The 25,624-nt window shown below is 36.0% G+C and overlaps 1 protein-coding gene across 11 annotated transcripts in view; it reads left to right on the top strand.

Annotated features, from left to right (window-relative positions):
• The window catches only part of CADPS2 (calcium dependent secretion activator 2), a 548,265-nt gene that overhangs the window by 300,202 nt on the left and 222,439 nt on the right, over positions 1-25,624 (top strand). For all 11 annotated transcript variants that reach the window (XM_061198688.1, XM_061198685.1, XM_061198689.1 and 8 more), the window contains one exon: positions 6,563-6,702. In XM_061198688.1, coding sequence (XP_061054671.1) covers positions 6,563-6,702 — 140 coding nt within the window. The remainder of the gene's footprint in view (positions 1-6,562; positions 6,703-25,624) is intronic.

Here is a 25,624-nt window from a genome sequence, read left to right as displayed (position 1 = left end):
TATTGTAAATCAACTATACTTCAATTTCAAAAACAAAAGAATGGCTTAATTAAAGATACTGGCTTAAATTACAGTAGCAGCCACAGGTGAATTACTCTAGGTATCACTATGAGCCCTTGCCCTCAAGGAGCATACTCTGCTAAATGCATTCCATGAGCCCCTTCATACCGTGGTTCATTATTAAGTAGTGATGCCAGAAAAGATTTAGGAAGAATTTACACACCTTGATGTTTGTTTTTCATGCTCTCTTCAACCCCCATCATGCAAATAACAAAGCTTATAACCTCTATTTTTTTAACAAGCTAACGCCAAGAAAAAATATATAGTTCAGATAATACTTTCCTTTTTCTTCTTTTACTCATTTTTTTAAAGGCTTTTCTTATTTAAAAAAAAAAAAAAGTACTCTATAGAAGGAAGGAAATGTGTCATTTCCTGTCAGGCCATCGGCACATTTTTAAGGGGTTGGGAGTTTGATCAGTTCTGTATTGTAAATTCTAGGATTCTTTCCAGCTTTGAAAATAAAGGGAACTGGATTTAGCCTGAAGACAATAAGGTTCACAGAAGACTTAATGCTAATCTTTCAGTATACAGGAGAGCCTTGTGTTAGTGAAAGTGAGCAGGTGTTCTTTGTTTCAACCAAGTAGGACAGGAAGCAATGACATTAAAGGAGAAATAATTTAGGCTAAGCAACCTCAGGTGTATTAAAACACTGGAAAACATTACTAAGAAGGATGTATTGTAGATTTCTCTCAGAAAAGTCATCCAGTTCGTCTTCTCCATACAGTGAAAATACAGGGCTCTGACATTGGAGAAAATACATGCTAGTTATTAACATGTGCTAAATAAAAATTTATTGAAATGAAGTAAATTCAGTTGGTCCTTTCACTGTACGTACTTTCTCAAGATTCTAAGCTCTCAAGAAGGTACTTAAAAGGTTCACAAGGCATAGTGGTCATGAATCTTTGCTAAACTGTAAAATTTGCCAGTTGAAAGAGAAAGATCGAAAAATGTCAACTGAACCCCAAAAGTCAAGGTTTCTCATAGAGATAGCTCTAGTTATCTGGAGTGATGATCCCTTGGACATTTCCTTAAAATACCCTATGCCTCAAGGACATCTGATTGTCAGCAAAAAAAAAAAAAAAAGTTTTTTTTAATCACAAATTGAAACATTCCAGCTAAAAGCATTTTCAGTCCCTTCTTACTCTGTTTTAAAGATGTATTTCTAAGGCCATTTCATTTCTTAATTGGATGTTAGACACTTGACTACACATGACTCCTCTCCAGAATGTATAGAGCTGGATAGACAGGGATTATCCTTTACACAAGAGTATGACGTTTTGATTATGTCATTCTCTGGTTTAGAAGCATCTTTCGATTACACGTTATGGGATAACATACAAACTCCTTAGCAAAACCTATGCTTTTACAATCTATCCCCATTCTTCCTTTCTGATCTCACCTATCAGCACAACCTTCCCATTTCCTTACCCTCTTCAGTCTACGTGGCCATATCCTCACCATCCACCCCACCCCCGCCTTTGTACACAATCTCCCTTCCAGCCAAAATGATCTTGCTTATCTCGCCCCATCTTGTTCACTTAAGAATTAAGTAATGTCTTCCCCCATTCCTCTCATAGACTTTATCCCTCAAGCCATTATAGTCTGGCCTCACCTAAACTTTCTCTTGCTGAGATCTCTAGTGACCTCTCTGTTGTTAAACCAAACAGTAGCCTTTCCTTCCTTACCGTGCTTGACCTCTTGAGTGTCATTTGGCACTCACGGCCACTTCCTATTCCCCGAAACACTCTCTGCCTTGAATGTAGTGCATCCCACCCTTCTCGTTTTTCTTCTGTCTCCTTGGCCTCTGGTCTTGATTATAGAGTTCTCTTCCTTTTCTTAACCCTTAAAAGTTACTGTTCCACAGGGCTCTCCCCTTACCTTTTGATAAGGTAGAGAATTGACATGGCAGAAAATGTCATGAACATTTGTATTGGTTGAAGTTCCTTTGGTGGCAAGCAGTGGAAACGGACTGAGGATAGGTCCCTGGGAACAAAGAGCTGACCAGTCACGCTTGGGGAAGGGCTTGAGAAGCAAAGGTAGTGAGTGGTAAGAATGTCAGCATCGGGATTGTGTGCCTACTTTCTAAGGGTGGGTCAGTTCCAATGGCCTCATGTCTTTATCAGTCCCTTCCCTGTGTCTTTTATTGTGTCTTGTATATTGTATCTTACAATATCTTATAAATCTTATGTGTTCTTTTAGACTCCAAAATGAAGCAGTGATTCCTCTATAAAGTCTGTCCTGATTCCTTTAAGAATTGTTGATTGCACCTATGTTTGAGCTAGATTCATACCAAAAATGTAGCTCTATTATTTTACTCAAAGACCATAGTGCAATTGCTGCAGTCATGTGGTCTTTTTTTTTCTTCCTCTGGACTAAGAGAGATTTATGGGACAAGGCAGTGAATTCTTTACCTCACCCCAGAGCCTACCTAGCTCCCTCTCAGTTCTTCTAGATTGTTCCTCCCAGTTTTTAGGTTTTTAGTTTTGAAACAGTTTAGAAATTTAGAAAGTCGTGAATTCATAGGCCACAAAGTTCAAATAATGTAGTATATGTACAGATGCACATGGCTTGGCTTTAATTAATGTATATTAATAGAAGAAAAATAATGTAGGGGTGTCAGTTTGTACAGGTATATTTTAAGAGAATGATCCTTCTGAACCCCATATTACTCTAGATATTATGTACATATGTATTTTTACACTTCATTTTAAGTTTTTTCTTCCTCTGTATTAAATCTGACAGAATTTTAAACAAAGCCTGAAAAAAACATTTTGTGTTTTCCATTACACGTTAGCAAAGATGGAAAGTAATGTTGACATTTTATTATGAAGAAGATACATTGGCTTTATATTTAAGATAAATCATAAAATGTGTTGTGTTATGCTAAATGCCAAGGCATTTAAAGTGTTGGTGACCAAAATAAACTAAAAGACTAGAAGAAGCAGAAATACGTGTAGAAAAGTTAAGAAATGAATAGCAAAGAACAAGCTACTTTGCTAAATTCTGTAAGAAGCTAACTATTTTGTACAGAGCTATGATTTAACTTATGTGTGAACCTAAAACACAAGAAGAATCCTTAGTAAATTATGTCTCTTAAGTATTCTAATTATTGTACCATCAACATCAGACATCCCTCTCTGAACATGAACTAAGTCCTGTTGAAGTAGAACTGTTTATCTGCTTATCGTGAAAGAAAATTCTTCAAGCACTTACTCCCTGTGCAAGTCTTATGCAGCAAAACTCTGTGTTAATGTACTAGTTGGTATACTACTAAATGCTGTAACAAATGACAACATTTCAGTAATTTAAAACGATAGTGCCTGTATAACAGTTTATTATGGGTGTTCCTGATAGATGGGTAGATTTCCTCCGTGTGGTGATTCAGGGCTCTGGTTTCTTCCCTCTTATGGCTCTCTCATTTTCTAGATCATTGGAGTCCGCTCCATTTGGCTAGCAGATGAGTGAAGAAGGCATACCTTCTTCACTTCTGTATCTTAATCATCATTCCCCAAAACGATTTACCACTTTTCTTCATATTCCATTAGCTACAACTTTCATATGCCCCTACTTAGATGCCAGGGGAGCTAGAAAATATGGCTGGCTAGCTGCTTCTTGGCACCAGTTCTATACTAGGGAAAGCATGAATCCTGGTGAACAGTTAGATGATCTGCCATAGCTCATCCCTATAGCCAAGGTAACAACAATTCTGTTACCCTTCCAACTACCCATAGAATGCATTTACTTCAAGGGAAACAACCCAAAGCTTCATCCTGTCCTTACTTCCAGTTCAAAGTCCAGCATCTCAATCAGGTCCAGCTGTGGCTCTTTGCAGCCTGATGAACTAGGGTTCACCAATGAACTAGGGTTCATGTTAACCGCCTGCTGTTCCATCTCCCCTCCCCACCCTGCTCAAGCACAAGTCCAATATATAGCAGTGGAGCAGGGGGCAGGAAAGCTACAATTAAGCTTCCCATTCGAAAAAAGGTGAAGTGGGAAATACAGAGCAATACGTGTCCAGTGAGAACAGGGAGATGCTGTCATGGCAGGCACTGTGAAGGCACCCTGCCTGACAGTGTTCAGGGTCTCTTGATTAGACCCTTATTATGCCTCTGAAAAGAATTGTTTTGTCCTTTATTCTCCCTGGCCCTTTGGGCTCTACACATTTGGGTGCTTCTTCCTTGTCTGTTATCATTCATGGCTGAATCATGGAAAGGGGTGTGATCACTTTCTGCTTGTACAATTTGGGAAGCTGGTAACAATTTAACAGAGTTTCTTCACCAGTACCATTTTTAGAAGTAATAGATTTCATATCTCTGGGCCTTCATTTGTTACATATGGCAGTGTTTACGCCTTTATTAGAGTCTGTCTAGAAAAACAGAAAATTCCAGGTCATTCAAATGGAGGAAATTTAACACGGGGAGTTAGCTACATGTGTGATAGAACAGATAAGCCAAACAAACGATGGTGAATAAACCCAGAGTCTAACAATATCGGAAAACTGCTGCACACCCTAGGGTTAGAAGGGCAAGAGAAAGAAGTGATATTACCAGATATTATCTGAGTTTTTAGCTTTGATAAGAAGAAACTATCAGCTCCTTATGGAGTCATCCATATTCTTTCATCTTTCTGTGTCCCCACATAGTAAGCTCTCAAATGTTTAATTGAACGGAGATAAGCAGTAAATCCACCGACTTCAGTTAGAGGTACCCATCAGAAAATTAAAATGTGGCAGAAATGATGGTGTCCAGTACTGAGATGATCCTTAATTGGGGATAAACTGCAATTAGTTATTTTGGGACCTTTTTTAGTAACCCATTATTGGCATTTAGAGAATGAGAAATTGTCGCAAGTTTTAATTTAAATATTCTCTTACTGTATATGACATTTAGAGTTTGGAACAATACCAATTTTCATATAAACATAGAAAGAAGAATTAAAAAGGAATAAAGTCTGTAGGTGGTTCGTGCCAAATTTTTTTTAAAAGGATGGGGTAGGGAGAAATAAAAAAAGCTTTTCAGACTTGCTGGGAAATAGCAGTAAGAGCTACAGAGGATGTATAGCTCTGTCTTAGTCTTTGACTCTTCTTGTGGAATCACCTTCTAAGTTGAAAATGATATACCTTTGTCTGCTGGTTTGAGCCAGAAATTACTAACTTATTTTCCTTTACCATTGTTTAAGAAAGAATCTGTAAAATATTCCATTGGCTATTTCCGCAGTCAAAAAGAACTCTTTCTAGAATCTGATCATAATTTTTGAAAATATCACAAATGCCGTTTAATCTGCTCTTGGCTGAGCCTTTATATGCTTAAGTGTGTAGATATGCTGGACTGAACCTGGCTATGGATAGGTTTGAGAAAAGTCTCTAAATAGTAGATATATTTAACAACTTGCAAGTTGAGACTATGACTATGTTGTTTTTCCTAGAGAGAGAAAGAGCCTTGCCTGAAGATTTCTCCGTGCATATTTTCACTTATACATGGAAATGAATTTTTTTTTTTGACAGAGCATGTCAAATTCAGTTGCCATAATGTGCTTTGAAAACGTTTTATCATACCTGAGCATGTTTATAGTTCTTTCATTTTCTTAGAAACTTCAAGCTTTTTTACTTTTCACGTTGCTTTAAAATAAGAAATGGCTTAAAATATGATGTACTCCATTTCATATCTTCATTTTATCCTTCAGAATATAGTGCTCCCATTTAAAAATATTCATTAAGGCTTGAATATAGGCTGTGTCTAAGTAGTGTCATGACTGACTAAAAGGGGAAAAAATTTTTTTTTTTTTTTTAATCTACATGGTACGTAACATCTGAAGAGTAAGCTTTTCTTTCCTGTGTTGGCTCTGTGGAATGTGGGATTGTGAAATAACGACTTGATAATTTAGCAGTTTTATTAAAAATAATTACTTTGTTTCAGTCATCATAATATCATCTTTATAGTTTTGAAAACATGTAGTCAGGAAAAAAATCCTTCTCTGATACTAATCTAGAGCAGAAAATGTGCGACGATCAGTCTTTTCCATCTCTGAGTTGATTTCCTTTAACACTGCTTTGCAATGAAAATATTAAAACATGAGGTATATTTTTGCTGCTTCAAATAATTGGTTTTGCTTTTTGAGCATGCTATTTGTAATTTCAAAGAATATTTCTTTCTGAACTTCTTTGCTCTGAGGAGTTTAGAGTGATCTTGAAATTATAGGTGTCTATTAAGTATTTTTCAACTGTCAATTCAACCATAGCTACCGTGCTATTAATTCATTATGAAGTGACACAGGAAGAAAACTCGTTATGTGATAATATGAAAACACATATTTGTCAAAAATAAATAAATAAACCAGTCTGTATTGAAAACCCATCTGCTATGGTGGGAGTGAAATGGTTTATTAGACACATTTGGGCATGACACCACCTTTTCAAACAGGAAAATGTATAGAAAAGATTTCAGTTCTACTCCTTAGACATTCTGTATTATGCACCTAAATGTGTTATTTTTGTCCCTTACAGGTGATATTATACCCAACTTCTAATAGCTCCAAGTCAGCTGAGTTGCACCGAATGATCGTTCCAAAAAATAGCCAGGACTCTGACTTAAAAATCAAATTGGCAGTGCGAATGGATAAACCACCACATATGAAACATAGTGGGTGAGTGTACTTGAAGATGTTTTTCTCCTGAATTATTGGATTTCATTGTATCACTTTTGTCATTTTACTGAGAGCCAATATATCAGACATTCACATGGAGTTTTTCCCCCCAAATTACATTAATAGGTTAACTTAATTTTTTAAATCTGTAGACATCTTTATAGCTGAATACAAGGGTATTTAGTTAATATAACTGATTGCATGCTAACACACTATTGGTACTTGATTGTGTTGGTATTGCACATCACTTATATTGATAAAGATCAGTGATGTATGGAGATAACGTGTAAGATATATTTCAAAATACAGTAATAGTTGAAACAAGCCTAGAATTCAGATCCCCAGAAATAGTTAAACCTACATAGACTACATTAAAGTTTAATGGTGGTTCAGATATAACCCAGGAGGCTGTACAAGTTTTGACGGGAGGGGCGTGAGTGTTCATTCCAATATGTGAGTGAGAAACTAGATCAATACCGGAGGAAACTGATGTTGGTGGATAACCAGAAGTTCAGGGACTGGCCCCTGGGGATTGCTGTGGGTCGGAGTCAACTTCCATCTCCGAGATTCTTTTTCCCTTGTAGCTGATGAGGAAACAGGTCTGAACTCTTGAGTACAATTCAATGAGTTTTTTAAAACCCAGGTCTTTCTCAGATTAATACTTTAGGACTTGCTACAGCCAAATTCTAGCATAGGGGTGTTAGCCACTAGGAAAGAATGTGAAGACTTTTCTTACTAAGGAGAGAAGCAGTTGCTAAAGTGTCTCATCCCAAGTTTAGCAGCAAATCTAACAGGCTGTGCGCATTCCTGTACAGAGGGGCGTCTCTGCTGGCTTTGGAGCCAAGTCACTAGCACTGTGGCAGAGTTAACTGGTAAGTCCACAAGATAAGGATTCTTTAGATGACTGTTAGGGAAAACAAAGTTAGGCTCTGAGCAGAGGCAGCCCAGATGTATCTACTACAGCTGGGATGAGACTCTAAGGACCATATTGCTTCCTTGGTTTGGGTGGGCAGTAGTGTATGCAGTGTCAGAACTAGTCTCACTTGGGGGAAGAAGACCTCAACGGGTGGGCTCTTAGAAAGGGAACAATAATTTAGGTATCCCACAGTATGGCATCTTTAATGTAGTAATGCAGAGTCTAACTATGACTCATGATGCAGATGGAGTTCCTGGGATTTAATACTTAGAGTTCTTTCTTCCCCCCTCCATCTACCTGCTCATTGTTGATTTATGCAGCAGACATGGATTGAACACTTCCTCTGTGCCAACCAGAGCAAGCCTCAATGAGATACCATCCCAGGTCTGAAGGAACTGGCTAGCCAGGGATTCAGGCTTGTATACAAATAATGATAATACTGAGTGATAAGCGCTACAAGAGAGGAATGGGAACGGGTGGAAATAACACCTGATTCTAGCTGGAGTCAAAGAAAGCCTCACAAGACAACTGACTTTTGAGATGAAGCTTGAGGGATGAATTCAGCAGGTGGGCAGTGGGGAGGAAGGGCAGTCCAGCCACCAGCCACGTGGCATAGCGTATACATAGGCAGGAGATCTGGAAGGGCTGTTAGCCAACCATGATGATTTTGGTATAGCTGGAGAGTGCTTTAAGACTAGAGAGAATACTACTGCTCTAAAGTGCTTAGAGACTAGTAGAAACTAGAGGGAGATACAAAGGAACACGTTATGTTCCAAACATTGTAGTTATTTCCCTACTCTTTTGAACTCAGTCTCTTGATGAATAGCACAGCAAGAAATGGGAACCTATGCACTGTAACGCCAAGATGGCCCCTGATTTACACGTGGGCAGCACTGTGATGAATACCCTTAGAGCCTTCAGATTGCCCCAAGAACCGGGATTGAATATGGAGTTGGGCACATAGCAAGTTCTGAAGCCTTCAGCTCCCGTGGAAAGAAAGCTCTGCTCTAATCCTTGGCATTTTCTTGCTCTAAAATGCTCCAGGGCAAGTGGTACAATACAACTGCTTTCTAAGACTTGATTTTTTTTTTTTTTTTTTGCTTTTTTTAATCACTCCTTTGCAACGAAGGAGAATTGGTTTGTATCACATCTCAGAGACCTTTGACTAAATTAGGACCCCCAGAATGGTTCTGGAGTTGACTTCTGCCCAAGACTATGGGTGAAGGAGATGACTAAAAAGAATATATAATAGTCTCTGAATTTAATCTGTAAAGCTCAAGAACTATCGTGACCTGCCTTTACGAAGATACTAGCAGGCGTTGCCAGACATTTGGGTAACTGCAGTTTATGGTATGTAAAAGGAAGAAATTCTAGAGTTGAAAATATCTGATGTTGTTCTGCTAGTTGGTGTGTTATGGAGCATAATTAAGAATATCATATTTCCTAATAGTTATTCAAAAAAGCTATGTAAGACCGTTACTGAGTGTAATAATAATGATCAACCAGAATTTCAACATTGCTATAATAGCAATTTATCACTATGGGCAGGGACCACAAGCACCTGTCTAGGTTTCTCAGTGCCTGTGTGGTAACGGTTTTAAATATTTTGAATATCACCCCTGTGTTTAGATGTATATGGGAAAACATGACTTGACACACACATGACTATCCTAACCTTCTACATCTTTTTCTGTGGTGCTTCATAGATGGATTTTACTGAACTTAATTACGTTTAAGAAGAGAAGGTCAACTAACCTTTTTCTTCCAAGTGCTCTGTCATATGCCAAAGCAGTGATATAAATAGAATTAGTAGATTAATAGCATTTTGCTTTCAGGCTGGATTATATTTTGTTAATAATTCATCCTATAATGAATGATTAACAGATGAATAATGAATAATTGAAAAAGAGACAGTTAAAAAATTAATTTACCTTTAAAATATGGCAAACTCCTTTTATGGATAGAGTTGTCAAATGGATTAAACAATAAATTGGAGGGTTATGGATTTTTGTCCTCAGAGCACTTTTCAGAGCTAGAAATCCTTTGGGACTTTAGTCATAAAAAAACCTATTCTCTGTTTTAATAATGTGGGCAACAAGTATCTCTCTCTTATGTGAACTATTTTAACATGTATTCTCCTTTATTCATTTATTAGGTGTATATGGCCTCTATATTATCTCTAAGTAAATATTTGTATTAATGTTATCTGTATTTTTATGTATTTCCTGATTACACTGTAAATATTTGTATTAATGTTATCTGTATTTTTATGTATTTCCTGATTACACTGTAAATTTCTTAGACCTCTTTGAACCCCTAGTACCTCCCACCATGTGTAAACAAGGATAGATATGAATATAAATAAAGACGAAATTGATAATAGTGTGCTCCTTAGAGTTTTAAGGAAAAGTAATGACAGTAACGTGCATTCCTAAGTTGAAGAACCTTAAAGGTTTAGAGCGATTTATAGGGGATAGGGTATAATTTAATGTAAAAAAAATACCTAAAATAAATGAAGTAAATGGTGTTTGAACCTCAATTGTTGCATTTTAAAATGACCTTTTTTTGAACCAGAAGGAAAAATATAACCAATCTAAAGCTCATGCTTCTGGTAATTAATCAGTCCATGACTATACATTATAGATTTTTAATAGGACTGACTACATGCAAATGAAAATAGATATTTAATTTGGATAACATAAGCATAATGACGACTCATTCATTCAAAGCCAAACTAAACATTACTATGTGACATCTAGCTAGTAAAAATTTGGGTTCATTTGTTCTTTGGGGGTATGTCATATAAACTAATTACATAAACTCTTATATAAATCTGTTAAATGAATTTCCAGCTAGGTTTTGAGTGGTTAAATAATTCACATTCAGCTTTAGAATTTATTTTCCTTCTTTTTTGGGTGGCTGGAAGACAGAAGTGTTCGTGAACAAATGGACTATCCTTTAGCATAGCCTAGTGGCTGAGAGGCAGTATTAACTTACATCTCAGAACTATCGTCGTTTTTATTAAATCATGTTTTCCTAATTCAAATGTTATTTTCTCAGCCAAAAGAAAGGCAAAGTAAAATGGGGCTAATAAAGCAAATGACTATTATGACAAATCTACAACTGAAAAGGAGAAAGACAAAAATTCAATTGTCACAAATATGTAGAAGCATTATGACCGGGATCTACCTAGTCTGCATGAAGCTGATTACTTTTATAGTTAAAAGAAAGAAAGAAAAAGAAAACCTCATGAGTATATAACTATAGAAGAATTATTTCACAGTTAAAATCAGTAAGATAAAATTTTAGCCAAATCACTACCATATAAATCTCATAATTCTCTGTGTGTAAAGTCATGCTTGGCAGTTTGAACATTTATTGAATGAATAGATGTTTTGAAATACTTTGAGAGTATCATATATAAAACTCCTTAATTTACATCATAAAGGTAGAAAAGGCCCTGGGCCCGTTGCTTGCTGCAGGGGCAAGACAGCATGTGAGCTTCCAGCAGGAAGAACAGGATAAGCCCCAAGCTGGCTGCATTATCAGTTTCGTGCGCTTCCCTGTAGAGAGGACCGGCCAGGCGTTCAGGGTCTGCTGTGTGATGCCTACGGAACCTTTTAGTCATACTCTTAATGTTCAAGTGTGGCATTTGCTCCTAAAGTGAAATGACTGCACTCTAATAAAGTTGCATTATTTTGTTTATGACTTAGGGTTTATTATCTTCAAGTAGTTTAGGGGACAGTCTGAAGACCAAAAGGAGGAAAATCTTATTTTTGTCCAAGTGGCACTTACTTAGAGGGTCTGGACCTGCCAAAAAAAAAACAAGTCTGTTTTTTTTCCCAAGGAAAATTGATTCCTCATTTTAAATCGACCTTTTAGCATGACTTTTCTGCATGTCCTTATCTAGAATAACCATGTTTTGACAACTCCGCATTCCCAATTTATTACCTCATTCTGGCTTACCCCAGTTTCATAGAAATCCCACTCCTTGTAGCCTTGCCAAAACTTCTGACAAAGTGTTTGCTAGTTTCTTAATAAATGATTTATTCTTTTTCTGAATACAGTTTTCAGGAGAGAAGTCTGTCTGTGGTACTTTATAAACATTGATTTAGTCATTGTAGAATGATAAAAATTTTCCAAATACCTTAATACTCATGTCATTTTATATATACTAATATAAATCATTAAGAGTTATGGTTTTCATTTTAATTAACTAGTGATTAATAAATTATATTATAATGTTAGAAACATTTTCAAACATAGCTTTAATAATTATTAAACTAAATGTTTTAACTTGTTATACTCCTTTGCAAAACTTCTCTGATTTCTCCTGTGACAGATTAGTTTGTCTGTAACTTTAAGCTCAAACTGTGGCTTTCTGTTCAACACAGGATTTTTCTCTAGGAGGCTAACATCTTAACATATGTTATTTTCTTCTACTTTTTATGCATCAAATAACTATTCTCTTGCTTTTAGACACCCTTCAGTATCACATTTGGGCGTCTTAAACAAAGGTACTTTAGGTCAAATAATTAAGGGTAGCAGATGAGTTCCTTTTTTCTTTATTTTCTTTCAGAAACCACAGACCATATTCTTTGGTTATCTTAATTAATTTGGAGCACTTTTCAAAAAAAGTATCGTGAAAACTATTTAGGAATACTATAAAATTTTATGAACAGTTAGTGCACATAATTATAATGGAATGGTTTCCTCTTCTTAATTGATGCCTTGCCGTAAAATTTTTGTACTATACACTTGACACAGTGGTACTTTTTATTCATTTGTGCATATCCAGAAGTTTGGAAATAGTAACACTGACTGTGTTAATAAAGCAAAAATCTTGGGCTGGTTAAAGGCCTGAGCATTGTGGAAGGTCAAGAAAAATTTGGACATTATTTGAAGATATTTATTTTTAGTTCATGTCTCTGATACTTGTAGCTGAATTGTGGCATAGATGGAGGACAGTACTATAGTAGTTTGAAGAGTAAGCACTAGTTTAAGAGCCAAGACGCTTGTATTTTGGCCCCAGTTCTGTCACTGACTTTGGGTAAGTCACTGCATCTTTTTTGGCCTCAGTTTCATCAATTACTGAAGGAGACAGTGGGCCAGAAAATTTGAATGGCTCCTTAGACCCCTGGAAAATTATAACTCAGTGGATCATTTCCTCCCTGACCTCACCAGGTGCATATTTTACTCATTCCGTAGTATGTCATCAGAGAGAGGGTGTAAGGGTTCAGGGAGAATAGAAGTGGTAAAAGCAAGGGCAACATGGAGGGATATCGCAGATTTGGGGGTTTATTTGCATCCTCTCAAGGCAAGGAAAGGAAGTATCACAACTGACTAGAAACATCAGGCTTCTGTTGTATAAGATTAATTTGAAAAATACACAATATAGAATTGTTTATACTCTGATGGTATTAAACAAATGCATATGAAAATTCAGAAAGGATATATACTAGACATACTAAATAGAATACAACTATGGGTGAAATTGTTTTTGTTTTCCAAATTTTCTGTGATGTCATTATACTTCTTTTATGATGAAAGAATGCAGTTTATTGAACTAAAAAAAAAAGGAAATAGGTTTTCTTTTCACTAAAAACAGTTAAATTTGTTTTACCAGAAATCTGATTGTTAGGGAGACGTTTGAGAGGATGCCTTCAGGAGAGCCTGGGAACAGTCCTGCCCTACCAATATTTAAAGGGACAGTGTCGTTTAGGAGTGTAAACTCTGGAGCCAGACTGCCTGCCTTCAAATTCTGGCTCCATCCCTTAGTAGCTAGGAGATCTTGGGCAAGTTATAAAACTTGCATAACTTTGCCTCAGTTTCCTCATCTGCAAAATTAAAATGTTGGTAGAACCTACCTCATAGAATTGTCTGGAGGAGCAATATTTTAATGTGTATAATGTGCTTAGAGGGGTGGCTGGCTAGCTCACAGTAATAATATATTTAGCTATTAATAAAACCCTAAGGCAGGTACATCTTTGAGATACTAGTAAAAGAAGGAAAAATATTAAATATTTAAAATATGAAACAGACCAAAACACTTTAAGAAATAAGACATGATTTCCATTTCACCCCCTACTTCTGAACCCCTGCTCTACTCCTCTCAAGCACTCAGGAGGGCTGCAGCTGGGCAGTAGGGGGCCTGGACTGAGAGACCTGGACTCCAGCCAGCTCTGCTTTCAGGTAGCACTGAGTCCACAGTCACGTGCCTCCTTGGTTTCTTCATCTTTAAACAACATATTGAACTCATTAAATGATCTTGAAGTTTCTTCCCGCTCTGAAATCTTTTAATTCTTTAAGTCTAAAGTTAGGATTCCCTTAAGGAAAGAAAGATGGAAGTGTTTCTATTCCTGGGCAGGGTGGAAACAGTTAAGTGATTTTCAATCCACATTATTGTCTTTGAGGACATTTCCATAGACAGGAAGCAACGTGCAGAGTGACACAGAACACAGACTTTGAAGTTAGACCTGGGTTCAAATTCTAGTCCTGTCATTTTTTATGCAAACTTGGTCAGGTCTTAACTTCTCATAGCCTTACTTTTCTCCACCATGAAGTTGGATTGTCCTGAGCATGAAATGAGATATACTGATAAAGCATGTAACACAGTGCCTGTTCCATAGTAAATTCTCAGTTAACTAGTAACAATCATTAAAATAAACATTTTAAAAAATTATAATTCCTTAAACTATAATACAACCTTCTTCTAGTTTTAATCACATCATTTGACTTTATTTGGAAGAAAATGCTCAAAGACAGATGGGAAAATAGCAGTGCACAAATCCTCACTGATTCCTTGAGAGTGTAACAGTTATATCCCCCATTAGGGCCTTCTGCTTAATTGTTAGGCTTTAATTTACATTTTTATTTGACAGCTGTTATGGCTGTAGGTGGTGGCGGTGGTTTGTTTCTCTTTGTGTGTGCGTTTGGCTGCTCACTTTATTTTGTCTACTCTATGTCCAAAGGAAGAAAAAGGAAAATACAGTTGATTCTTGAACAACACGGATTTGAACTGTACATGGCCACTTATACTGGGATGTTTTTCAGTAGTAAATACTGCAGTACTACACCATCAGCGGTTGGTTGAATCCAAGGATGCAGAGGAGCCGTGTATACGGAGAGCCAAAGTTATAGGAGGATTTTGGACTGAGTGGAGGTTCAGCACCCCAATCTCCATGTTGTTCAAGGGTCAACTGTATTGCCTAAGAGCTTACAACTGTGTCTGAGCAACTGACTTGAATGATTTATCTAAGAAATAAGTTCAAGTTCTAAGAAAGAACACCTGGAGATCATTTCATAGCAAGTGAGAAGAATCTGATAGAATTTCTCTCTTTATTTTAGTCCAGTGCAGTCTAACTTCTTTTAAAAATGGCATGTGCTCTCAAAGTGTATTATTTTAAATAACTAGTGCGGTGCCTTTTGTATGTTTAGTGCAATTGCTAGTTTTAATTTTCTTAAATCATTAGACAAGTATTACTTGACCTACATAGGTCTAAACAGTCTATCAGATCTTGCTATTTGTGGTATTAAAATTTGTTCTCTTTTCAATAAGTTGTTGATCTCAATTTGTATACACCAAATAAGTTAGTTTTAATTTCATCTCAGGTAATTTTTTTTGTTTTTTTAAATTATTGTTGTATATGTGCTTTGTTTAAGGAGGCATTGGTGAGCCTGAATAGCTTATACAATACTTATTGAGTAAAAGACTTTTATTTTGTAGTTAGCATAGTACCCAAGACATTCAGGTAATTGAGTAGTCAATTATATATGCTGATATTTTATGAAAATAATCACTGGGAGTGATTGGTGTCTTTGAGATTAGAGTTCTAAAGCTGCATCTTGGACACTCTTAGCTGGCTCCTGGTAGAGGGCTGTAGCAGTTGCTGATGTTATTACAGAATACTCTTACTCCCCATCCACCCCCGCCTCACTTCCGCCAGTTTTCAGATCAAATACCATCTCTGCAGTGAGGCTCATCTTGACCACCCTGTATAGAACAGTGCTCTTCTTTCCTTGCTGCCAGCTCTCTTAACCTGCTTCATTCCTTAAACTCTTATTACCTGATATTATAGGTAGTGACTATTGCTTATAGACTGTCTCACCAACTAGAATGTTATCTCCATTTGGGTGATTTGCTGTTATGTTAACTAGCTCCCCAACCAAATCTAATTTCTGTAAGATAAGTACCTTGCCTTATTCACTGCTATTTTTAAACCCAGTTTTTAGAAAATTGCCTACCACTTATCAGAAGCTAAATAAATATTTGTTGAATGAATGAATGTTTTCTTTTCCAAAGAAAGAGGGGAATGCAGAACTTACTTTCACAGATCTTTTATATTCAAAGTTTTGGATTGGTTGTTTGGATATATTGGTTATAAACTTCAAATTATAATGCTGTCTGATTGGTACCACTGTAATATAAGTTTATTGGAGTGTGCTTCAAAACATTATTGTCCCAGAAGAAGTGCAGGAAACTTCATTAGTCCACAGATTTCTATATGAAATCTAAAGGTTGTATTATGAAAAAAAAATGTATTCTTGTCTAAAAACTTTGTTATTCTCTATAGCGATGCTTTTATTTTTAATGGCTTTTTGTCTAAACTATGATGGAGGGAGTAAATTTCTAATATCTATTATCTGCAAACATTTATATTTAGACTGTTCCTGTGATATGTGGTTGGAATGTAGGAGGAGGCTTTAGCAGCATTTTGTGTGGGTAGCATTATACCTCAGGGTTCGTATATAAGAATGACGTATCACGTAACCCATACTTATTAAGGGCAAAAAAGAACTAGGCTTGAGCTTTGTTCATACTATCTTTGTGGAATCAATAAGTTATTCACTTTCTTTCTCCTACAGCGCCTCCTGATTTGAAGTAGTCCCATTTATTAGAGAAGTTGTTCTGTCAATTCTGTTTGGTGAACACTTTTACTCCATTTACATAAGCTCAAAAATACTTCATGAAAATATTCTTCCCGACAACTGCCAAAGAAGAATGAAGAGAAACCAAAAAGGAGCCAGCACTTTGGTCATCAGTCAGATAGGAAGGGTCTTGGATACATTACATGGGAGAGGAGTCGAGGGGACAAGCAGAAGAATGGGCTGATTGCTACCAAGATTTGTAAAGATTTCAAAGGGTCCAAACATGGCCCAAATCATCAAGAAATGTAGGCACCTGAAGATTACATAAATTAGAAAGAATGAAGCATGGCATCAGTGAAGGGCAACAGCACTAAAAGAATTTGACCAACGTATGTTGCAGCAAAGCTGGCCTCATTTGGAAGCCCCAAACAAAAGGAGGAGTAAAATAGCTTAGGGGCATACGAGAGAGGTCCAAGGGGATGAAAATGAGTTGTTGGTGGGAAGTAGTGATGGATAGGGTAGTGTCTGGAAATACAGAATTGATTAAAAAGGATCTCTTCAGAAGTAGTCCCAACGTGTCTAGTAGTGTACTTAATTCTGTAATTCTTTCTGTAAATAACACGTGATCATAAGGAATTATTTCCTAATCTTCTCTTTATGATCAGAGCTGGAGTTTAGCACGATTGGGTATTGGTGACAGGAGCTAACATCACAGCCACAGTTCCCCATCGAGACTGTGTTTGAAATGCCTGAAAATCGTTGTAAGCCCATGATCATGGGGAAGATAGCAAATGAACTTGTTTTAGTCAGATAGACGTGTGTTCTGATTATAAAAAGAATCATCACCACAATTTAAATGTTCATTAGTACCAGTGTTGATGACATGAATGGAGAGCAAAGGGTTTGCAAGTATTAACATTTCTAATCATGCATCCTGGAATCGTTTATATCCTTAAGGGATAGTACGCTAGTATTAAATCAGAGGAAAAGCACATCTTATTTTCATAATTTTAAAAAAGGAATGTTTATTGCCTTTATAAAACTATGAGTATCTTTTAGTGTTTTTGTTTATTTCATATATCAGAACTTATGAAAAAAAATTTTTTTAATTTCTTTTGACAGTAGATTAGAAGGGCATAGCAATAGAACAAAAGTCAGAGAAAATTTGAATATCAGCTCTTTCCAGCTTTGTGAAATTGGGAGCCTTATCCTTTCTGCCAGTTAGATTGATCTTTACATTTGTCTTTAACCACTTCCTCTTCACCCATTGTAGTTAATACCTCTCTCTCTATAGTCTTTCCCACAGATAAATCCATTCGTTCTGCCAACCCCAATTCAATCTCTATTCTAACAGCAACAACAACAAAAAAAACCCAAAAAACTGTTCAGTGACTTTTGTACTGATTTTCCTGTTTCACCTGTTTTCCAACGCAGTCAGGAATTTAGGAATACTATTTAATATCTCTACTAAAAAAACTTCTAGTGCCTCCCCATTGCCTGTAGGATTAGATTTACATTTTTTAGCCTAGCATTCAAATTCTTCAAAAATCTGTCCCCATCTAGTCTTTACAACTTTTTCTCCTTTCCATACCCAACACAAACCCCCAGCTTCAACCAAATCGATCAGTTTGTATACACTGAACATGCTTTTCCTAACACAACCCTATTATTTCCACTTTTTAATTAACAAACCCTGCCAGTCTGATACTAGGTTACCCATTTTCTCACACTAGTACAGATGTACCAAGAAAGGTAGTTTGTTAATCTAACTTCCTCTTGAGCAGAAACTCAGCTAACCCTCATCACTTCATCTCCATGCCCCTGGTTTTGAGGGAACTGCTGGAAATCACTCAGATGTCCATTTTGATAAAATGAATAAATTTATAGAAAGGTTTAACCATCAGATTGACTTAAGTATATCTGAGAGAGTGATAGTGTTAGGTGTGTTTGTAGTGAAAGATGTGAATAATTGATGAAATGTTTTAAGGCATAATGAAAACTACTAAAGGACAACGTAATACCATAGCAGTGCAGCTTTGTTGCAGTGGCTGGAGTGTACAACCGGGCTGTAGCCCCATCACTGTGCACTCCTGGTGTAAATTTCTTAACCGCCTCGTGCCTCAGTTCTTCACTTGTAAAGTGGAATAGTAATCACCTATTTCACAGGGTTGCTGTGAGGGTTAAATGAGTTAGTATCACTAAAGTGCCTGGCACATAAATGTTCAGTACATTTTAGCTGATCTCCGTAAACAATAATTAATTCAAACTATGATTTACAAATAAGTGCCATGTTTGTTCCTAATGAAAGATTCTTTAAATTTTATAGGGCTTTACAATTTTCAGAAGTTTCACACATGTGAATGCCGTGTTTTAATTTTATGATATAGTATTATATAAAAATAATTCCTGTGACTGAGATTTTCCTATTACAGTAATAATATATATTTAATATAAAAAACTGGAATTATAAGAGAATCAACATAGAAGTCACCTCATAATAACAACTTTTAAAAAAAATCTTAGGTATAAACACAACACTGTAAATCAACCATACTTCAATAAAATTTTTTTAAAAATAAAGGAACTGGAGAGAGAAAAAGAATCTTAAGTATTTAAAAGTTAAAAATAAAAGTGCTTCTCTTTATTCTCTGACCCCACCAGCCGTATCAGCAATTTTGTGCATGTATCTTTGTTATGTTAATATATTCAACTTACAGTAATTTATTTTAATATTTATTTATTTGGCTGCATCGGGTCTTCGCTGCGGCACGCGGGATCTTCATTGCAGTGCACGGGCTCTTCGCTGTGGTACGCGGGCTTCTCTCTAGTTGTGACGTACGGGTTTTCTCTTCTCTTGTTGTGGCGCGGGCTCTGTGGTTTGCGGCACGCGGGCTTAGTTGCCCCGCAGCATGTGGGATCTTAGTTCCCCGACCAGGGATCGAACCCTCGTCCCCTGCATTGGAAGGCGGATACTTTACCACTGGACCACCAGGGAAGTCCCTACAGTAATTTTTGATGTCTCATATTCCACCACTGATATTTTCTGCCAACATCAACCACTCTATGTATTTAATGTTCTGACTGTTAGAGTCATATCATGAATAAATGTGTTAAAAAATATTTCTTAATTAAAATTATCCCTACTACTTGCATTCCTACAAAATCAGTTGGTTTTAATAGGTTATGTAAAATGAAAAGTTGAACTTTGTGAGACAGAGCACAAGTTGCATTAATGATTGAAGGGTAATGAGTAAAATGAAAAATTACTAGGCAAGGAGGAGAAAGTGTTTATCCTGCTACCGAATATTCAGTGAATGGATTATAGCTGCGATCTTGCCTTTAATGTTTCTTGTGGTAATTGTCAGGAAGAGGTATGAAGAATCGTGGGACCTTAATAATATGCCTTGCCATTTTAATTGCCGAGAGAAGCAAGAGAATCTAAATTGCCAGGAGACGCATTACTAATTAAAGTGTCATTCTACATTCATTCTGAAATAATTAGTTTGAATATCTGTAAGAGCTGAGATACAAATTTAGTTCCAAATTCAAGAGGATACCCACAGCAGACTTTGTTAAAGTGATCTGTGGTTGGGAAAGGTTAACAGTCATAAAATTTTAAATGTTACTTTAATTTGGTACAAGTTAATTTTTTATTGGATTGATTATGGAACTTGAACAGATAGAGTTTATAATACTTTAAAACTTAGTATGTTTTTAAAATTGTTATAACACTGAGTTCCTAAATTGTTTTCAGCTTTCTTGAGTATTGATGTTTTTTTCATTTTTTTGTTTCAGCATTTTTCACCATTTGGGAAAAATCTTCTTTAATAGATAATGATGTCAATATTATATGAATTACATGTTCTGTTAACACTCCATGGCAACTTATAAATGTAGTCATATTCAATGGACTCTTAAAATTCTAGATTACATCTCAAAAACTTTTGGTTAAAATAAATTCACCTAAAAGGACATGTACTTGAGAAGAGTTTAAACAATTACGTGTTTCTCTAGAATTTGAGGCACAGAAATTCACATACTCATATTCCTCATTTCATGGCACGCTGTCACCAGCTCTTCCTCTGTTTTACTTTTTAGCCCTTTCATCCCTGGTCCCATCTCTTACTCTGCTCCTACCTGCATAGGTGGCCATCCTGTATTGGACAGTGTATCTTTGAATGTTAGGTAACCTTATAGAATATGTTTTGTATGCGTATGTCTTTTAAGTTTATATATTTTGTGCTAAAGATATTCAACTTCTTATGTTTTCATTAAACATTAAGCATTTAAGACCTATGTACATAATTATGCTTATATTATTCTAGGTCATTGCTTCTTGATATTATGTGCATTCCATAGTATTTATCACATTTTACCTATGCAGTCCTCTTATGATGACCACCCACCCGAACTGTCTCCAGTCCCTCACCATACACAGTGCCCCCTTGATTGTCCTTGTTCATGTCCACTTGTAGGCCTATGTCAGAATTTCTCCACCATATATAACCAAGAATCAGATATACACATACTTTTGTTGGTTTTAGCTGTTACAGATACCCTCTTGATCTGTTATCTGACAGATAACCTTGTTGAACAGAAATGCTTGGTAGTCAAATTCATCAATTTTCTTTCTGTGTATTTGTGCTTTTGGAGTCATTTTAGAAGTATCTTTTACCCCTAAGTCACAGAAATAATCCCCTTCATTTTCTTCTTTTGGGTTTAAAGATTTATCTTATACTTTTATGTCTTTAACCCACATAGAGCTCCCTTTTGGAATGGTGTAATAAGAAGGGCCTCTAACTTTGTTTATTCAACAAGTCAGTTTTCCCACACTAATGTGTGGAAGGCAACCCATCCTCCCACCTTTACTTTTGTGGGACAGAAGCATAGTACTGATTGTAGTAAGCTGACTTGATCAATTCTCTTATTCTAACAATTTATTTTGTTGTATTTTTTCTGTAGGTGATTGTGTCACCTGCAAATAATGGCAGTTTTTTCCTCTTAATTTGCTGTCTTTACTCTCTCTTTTTCTTGTCTTATACAATGGGCCTAGGCCTTGAATGCTATGTTATTTAGAAGTGACAGCAGGCAAGCTTGCCTTTTCCCAGTTTTAGAATAACTAAATCTGTATTAGGGTTCTCCAGAGAAAAAGAACCAATAGGACGCACACGCACACACGCATGTGTGTGTGCACTAAGAGACTTATCATAAGGAGTGGCTGTTGTGATTATGGAAGCTGGCAATTCCAAAACCTACAGAGCCAGTGGTCCAGTTCTAGTCCAAAGACTAGAAGCTGCTGTAGAGCCAGGAAGAGCCAATGTCCCAGTTTGGAAGGTTTCAGACAGGAATTGCCAGTGTTCCAGTTTGAAGGTTGTCAGACAGGAGAATTCTCTCTTACTCAGGGGAGGGTCAGCTTTTTGTTCTAGCCAGGTCTTCAACTAATTGGATGAGGTCCACCCACATTAGGGAGGGCAGTCTACTTTATTCAGTCTACTGATTTAAATGTTACTCTCATCCAAAAATATCCTCACAGAAACACCTAAAATAATGTTTGACCAAATATCTAGGCACCCCATGGCCCAGTCAAATTGGCATAAATTAACCATCGCAATATCTAAAATTTCTTTTATTAAGCACAATGATTGCTTTATGTTCTTGATATACAGCTTTACTAAATTGTTTATCAAACCATAAATTGTTCACCTTTATCAAATGCTTTCTGTGTGTCTATTAAGGTAGTAATATTATGTTTCTCCATTAAGTCATCAATATAGTGATTTTCATTGGTAGGTTTTCTGATGTTCAACCATCCTTACGTTCATGGAACACAATGTTTTATTATTGAAACTATTTAAAATTAAATGAAATTTAAATATTCTCATCAGTTTATCTGACTGCTAATGAGTTTGAGTAAATTTCCATTTGCTTTTTGACTAGTTGGGCTTCTCTTCTGTAATTCATATATTCATCTCCATTGCCAAATTTCTCATCTCTGTTTATAGGTGAAATTGGCCTACAATTTTTTTCTTTTAATGTTTTCATTTAGTTTTAATTTGGGGAATCAAAGTTATCTTAATCTCATTAAACCTCTTGGGCAGTTTTTTTCTCAATTTTTTCTTTTTTTCTTTGTCCTTTTTATTAAAATAACTTGTATAAGAGGGATTTTCTGTCATTGGAAGTTTGTTAAAAACTTATCTTACAACATACCAACTAGAATGGCCAAATTCTGGAACACTGGCAACACCAAATGCTGGAAGGATGTGGAGCAATAGGGAACTCTCATTCATTACTGTTGGGCATGCAAAATCGTACAGTTACTTTGGAACACAGTTTAGCAATTTCTCACAAAAATAAACATATTCATACCATATGATCCAGCAGTCATGCCCCTTGGTATTTACCCAAAGAAGTTGAAAACTATGTCTACACAAAAGCTGGACATGGATGTTTATAGCAGCTTTATTCATAATTACCAAAACTTGGAGGCAACCAGTATGTCCTTCAGTAGGTGAGTGGATAAATAGTGGTACATCCAGCAACAGAATATTATTCTGTGCTAAAAAGAAATATCAAACTATGAAAAGACATGGAGGAACTTTAAATAAACTAAGTGAAAGAAGTCAATCTGAAAAGGCTACATGCTGTATGATTCCAACTATATGACATTGTGGAAAGGCAATATTATAGAGGCAATAAAAAGATAGTGGTTGCCAAGAGGTGGAGGTAGGGAATGCACAAATAGGCAGAACACAGAGGATTTTTAGGGCAGTGAAAATACTCTGCATGATGCTATAATGATTAGTATATATGTATCATTACACATTTGTCCAAATACATATAATGAACAATACCAAGAGTGAACCATGTCCTAAACTATGGACTTTGGGTGATTGTGATGTGTCAATATAGGGTCATCAGTTGTAACAAATATACCACTCTGGTGTAAAATGTCAATATTGGGGAGAATTTGCTTGTATCGAGGCAGAGAGTCTAAGGAAATTTCCATACCTACCTTTTAATTTTTTCTGTGAGCCTAAAACTCTTCTTAAAAAATTAAATTAAAAAAACCTTATTTGAATATAAATATATTCTTAGTTGATTATATTTTTATGATATATTCTTATTTCTTGCAATTCTGTGATATGTTTATATAACTTATGTATTTATATATCATTTGTATAATATGATTGATATCACTATTATATCAATTTACAGAGATTACTGAGGCATAAAGAGGTTAAGGAATTTGACCAAAGTCTTATAACTAGTCAATGACCATGATTTAAACCTAATTTTGTCTCATTCCAGAGCTTGTTCTCTAAACCACCAGACAACATTGCCTAAGAATATACAATACTTTTCTCAAGTGATCACCAGGTGTTCACAAAACTCAAATGCCACCATAGGCCAGGCAAGCCAAACAAAAGTGTGAAATGATTAAGTTTTAAGGTCAGAAAGAGTAGAATAGTCAGGGTTAGTGGAATCAAGATAACATGCCCTACAAAAAGAAATTCAGAATCGCTTTTTGTGATGCTGGGCTTTCAGAGCATATCTGCAGCCCCATTTGGCCCATCAGGTCACCGTGTTGCATCTCTTGGTTACAGGAATTATCCCTCACTATTCTTACCTTTGAATAATTGTTGAGGCTTTGCTAGTTGCCACATACTCAGAAATAGCATTTATTTATTTTCTTAATGAGTAAGGAACCTTAGACAGTCACATATTTTGAAAGTGATTTTAAGAGAATGAAAGGAATTAAAAATTAATGCACTTTCTTTTTTTAAATCTCCTTCATATGTTCTTTTAAAGTAATGAAGTCCCCATTGATGTACACAGATGCTATTATTCTGCCATCTAATCAGATGATCTTTTTCACTGTCTCCTCTGTGATTATCTGACATTAAGGTTTTAGAGGTATGGCCCTGCTAGTTATTGAATAACTAATTTGCAAACTCTCAGTATTAGGGTCTTGATTTAGGACATAATTCAGCATCAGTCTGGTATTTATTCACACTCTCAGAATTGTGTCACTCTATAAGCTTGGCATGGTGAATATCTTAATAAGTAAATTTTAATCCTGTGTCTTTGTTGTAAATTATATTCAAAAAAGCAAATCTTTTAGCCAAGTGAATATATTTGGCCCCTCTATGTGGTTACTTTGCTAAAATACATTTAGATACCATGTTGAGAAGGCTTTGTTGAAATAGGCTTTACATGTTAAAAACCTCGCATATTGCTAGTTCAAGGAATTTACCTTAGTACAAAAGCAGATGGTTTTGATTGTTTAAAATGTAATATTAGGAAACAAAATTGCTCATGTTAAAGTGCTCTAGAGTTTAGATAAAAATCAAAAACATCCCTTTAAAAGAATTCAGGTACAATAAATGGAATTTAGATCACCAAATATTCAGACTCCTAAATCGGTAGCAAATTAAGTAACACACAGGGCTGGAGATGTGAATATTATATAATGAAGATAATAAAGGAGTTGAATGTGATGTGCCTTGGGTGCATGTTAGTAGCTAATTCCAATATGAATGCTTTGCAATCACTTGCCGGTTGAGATGCGTGTGTTCAGCTAAATGGAAATCTTGGACGTTCTCTCAGACACCCCATTATTTGTAATTGAACACCTGATTTCTATCATGCAACAAATTAACATCTGCACTGGATCTTTTCTGCATATGGATACAATGATTAGAATTTTGCAGATAGGCAGATACTTGAAAACAAAAAGAACATTGTGAAACACTTCCAGCCATAATTTTTGATTACATATTGAGAATCGTTTAATTATCTTACTCCATTTAATTAGCCCTTCTACTTAGGTCAATTGCTTTTTTTATTAACATGACGTGTTAGCAGTTTGTTAATTGGCATGAAATAACATGAGACTTTTCAGGGTATTTTGTAGGAGGAATACTCAGGCCTAAGGAAGCCAGGGGAAATGCGAAGAGGTAAATGTATGCATTAGCCCCCTTACAGCATGTACCAGTGCCACCGAAGCCTGTGTTCCTCGGAACCCTTTGAATTTCTGTCCTTCCATTAGGCAGAATGAGTTTATGTGAGCAGTTTACGAAAATGTGAGACTGGATATACATTTGAAATAGATGTCACTTTTCTGAAATTAAGAGAGTG

Source organism: Eubalaena glacialis, chromosome 8 (assembly GCF_028564815.1).
Source record: "Eubalaena glacialis isolate mEubGla1 chromosome 8, mEubGla1.1.hap2.+ XY, whole genome shotgun sequence".
Lineage (NCBI taxonomy): Eukaryota > Metazoa > Chordata > Mammalia > Artiodactyla > Balaenidae > Eubalaena > Eubalaena glacialis.
The sequence above is the reverse complement of the archived record's forward strand: the minus strand, read 5'-3'. Positions and strand labels throughout refer to the sequence as shown.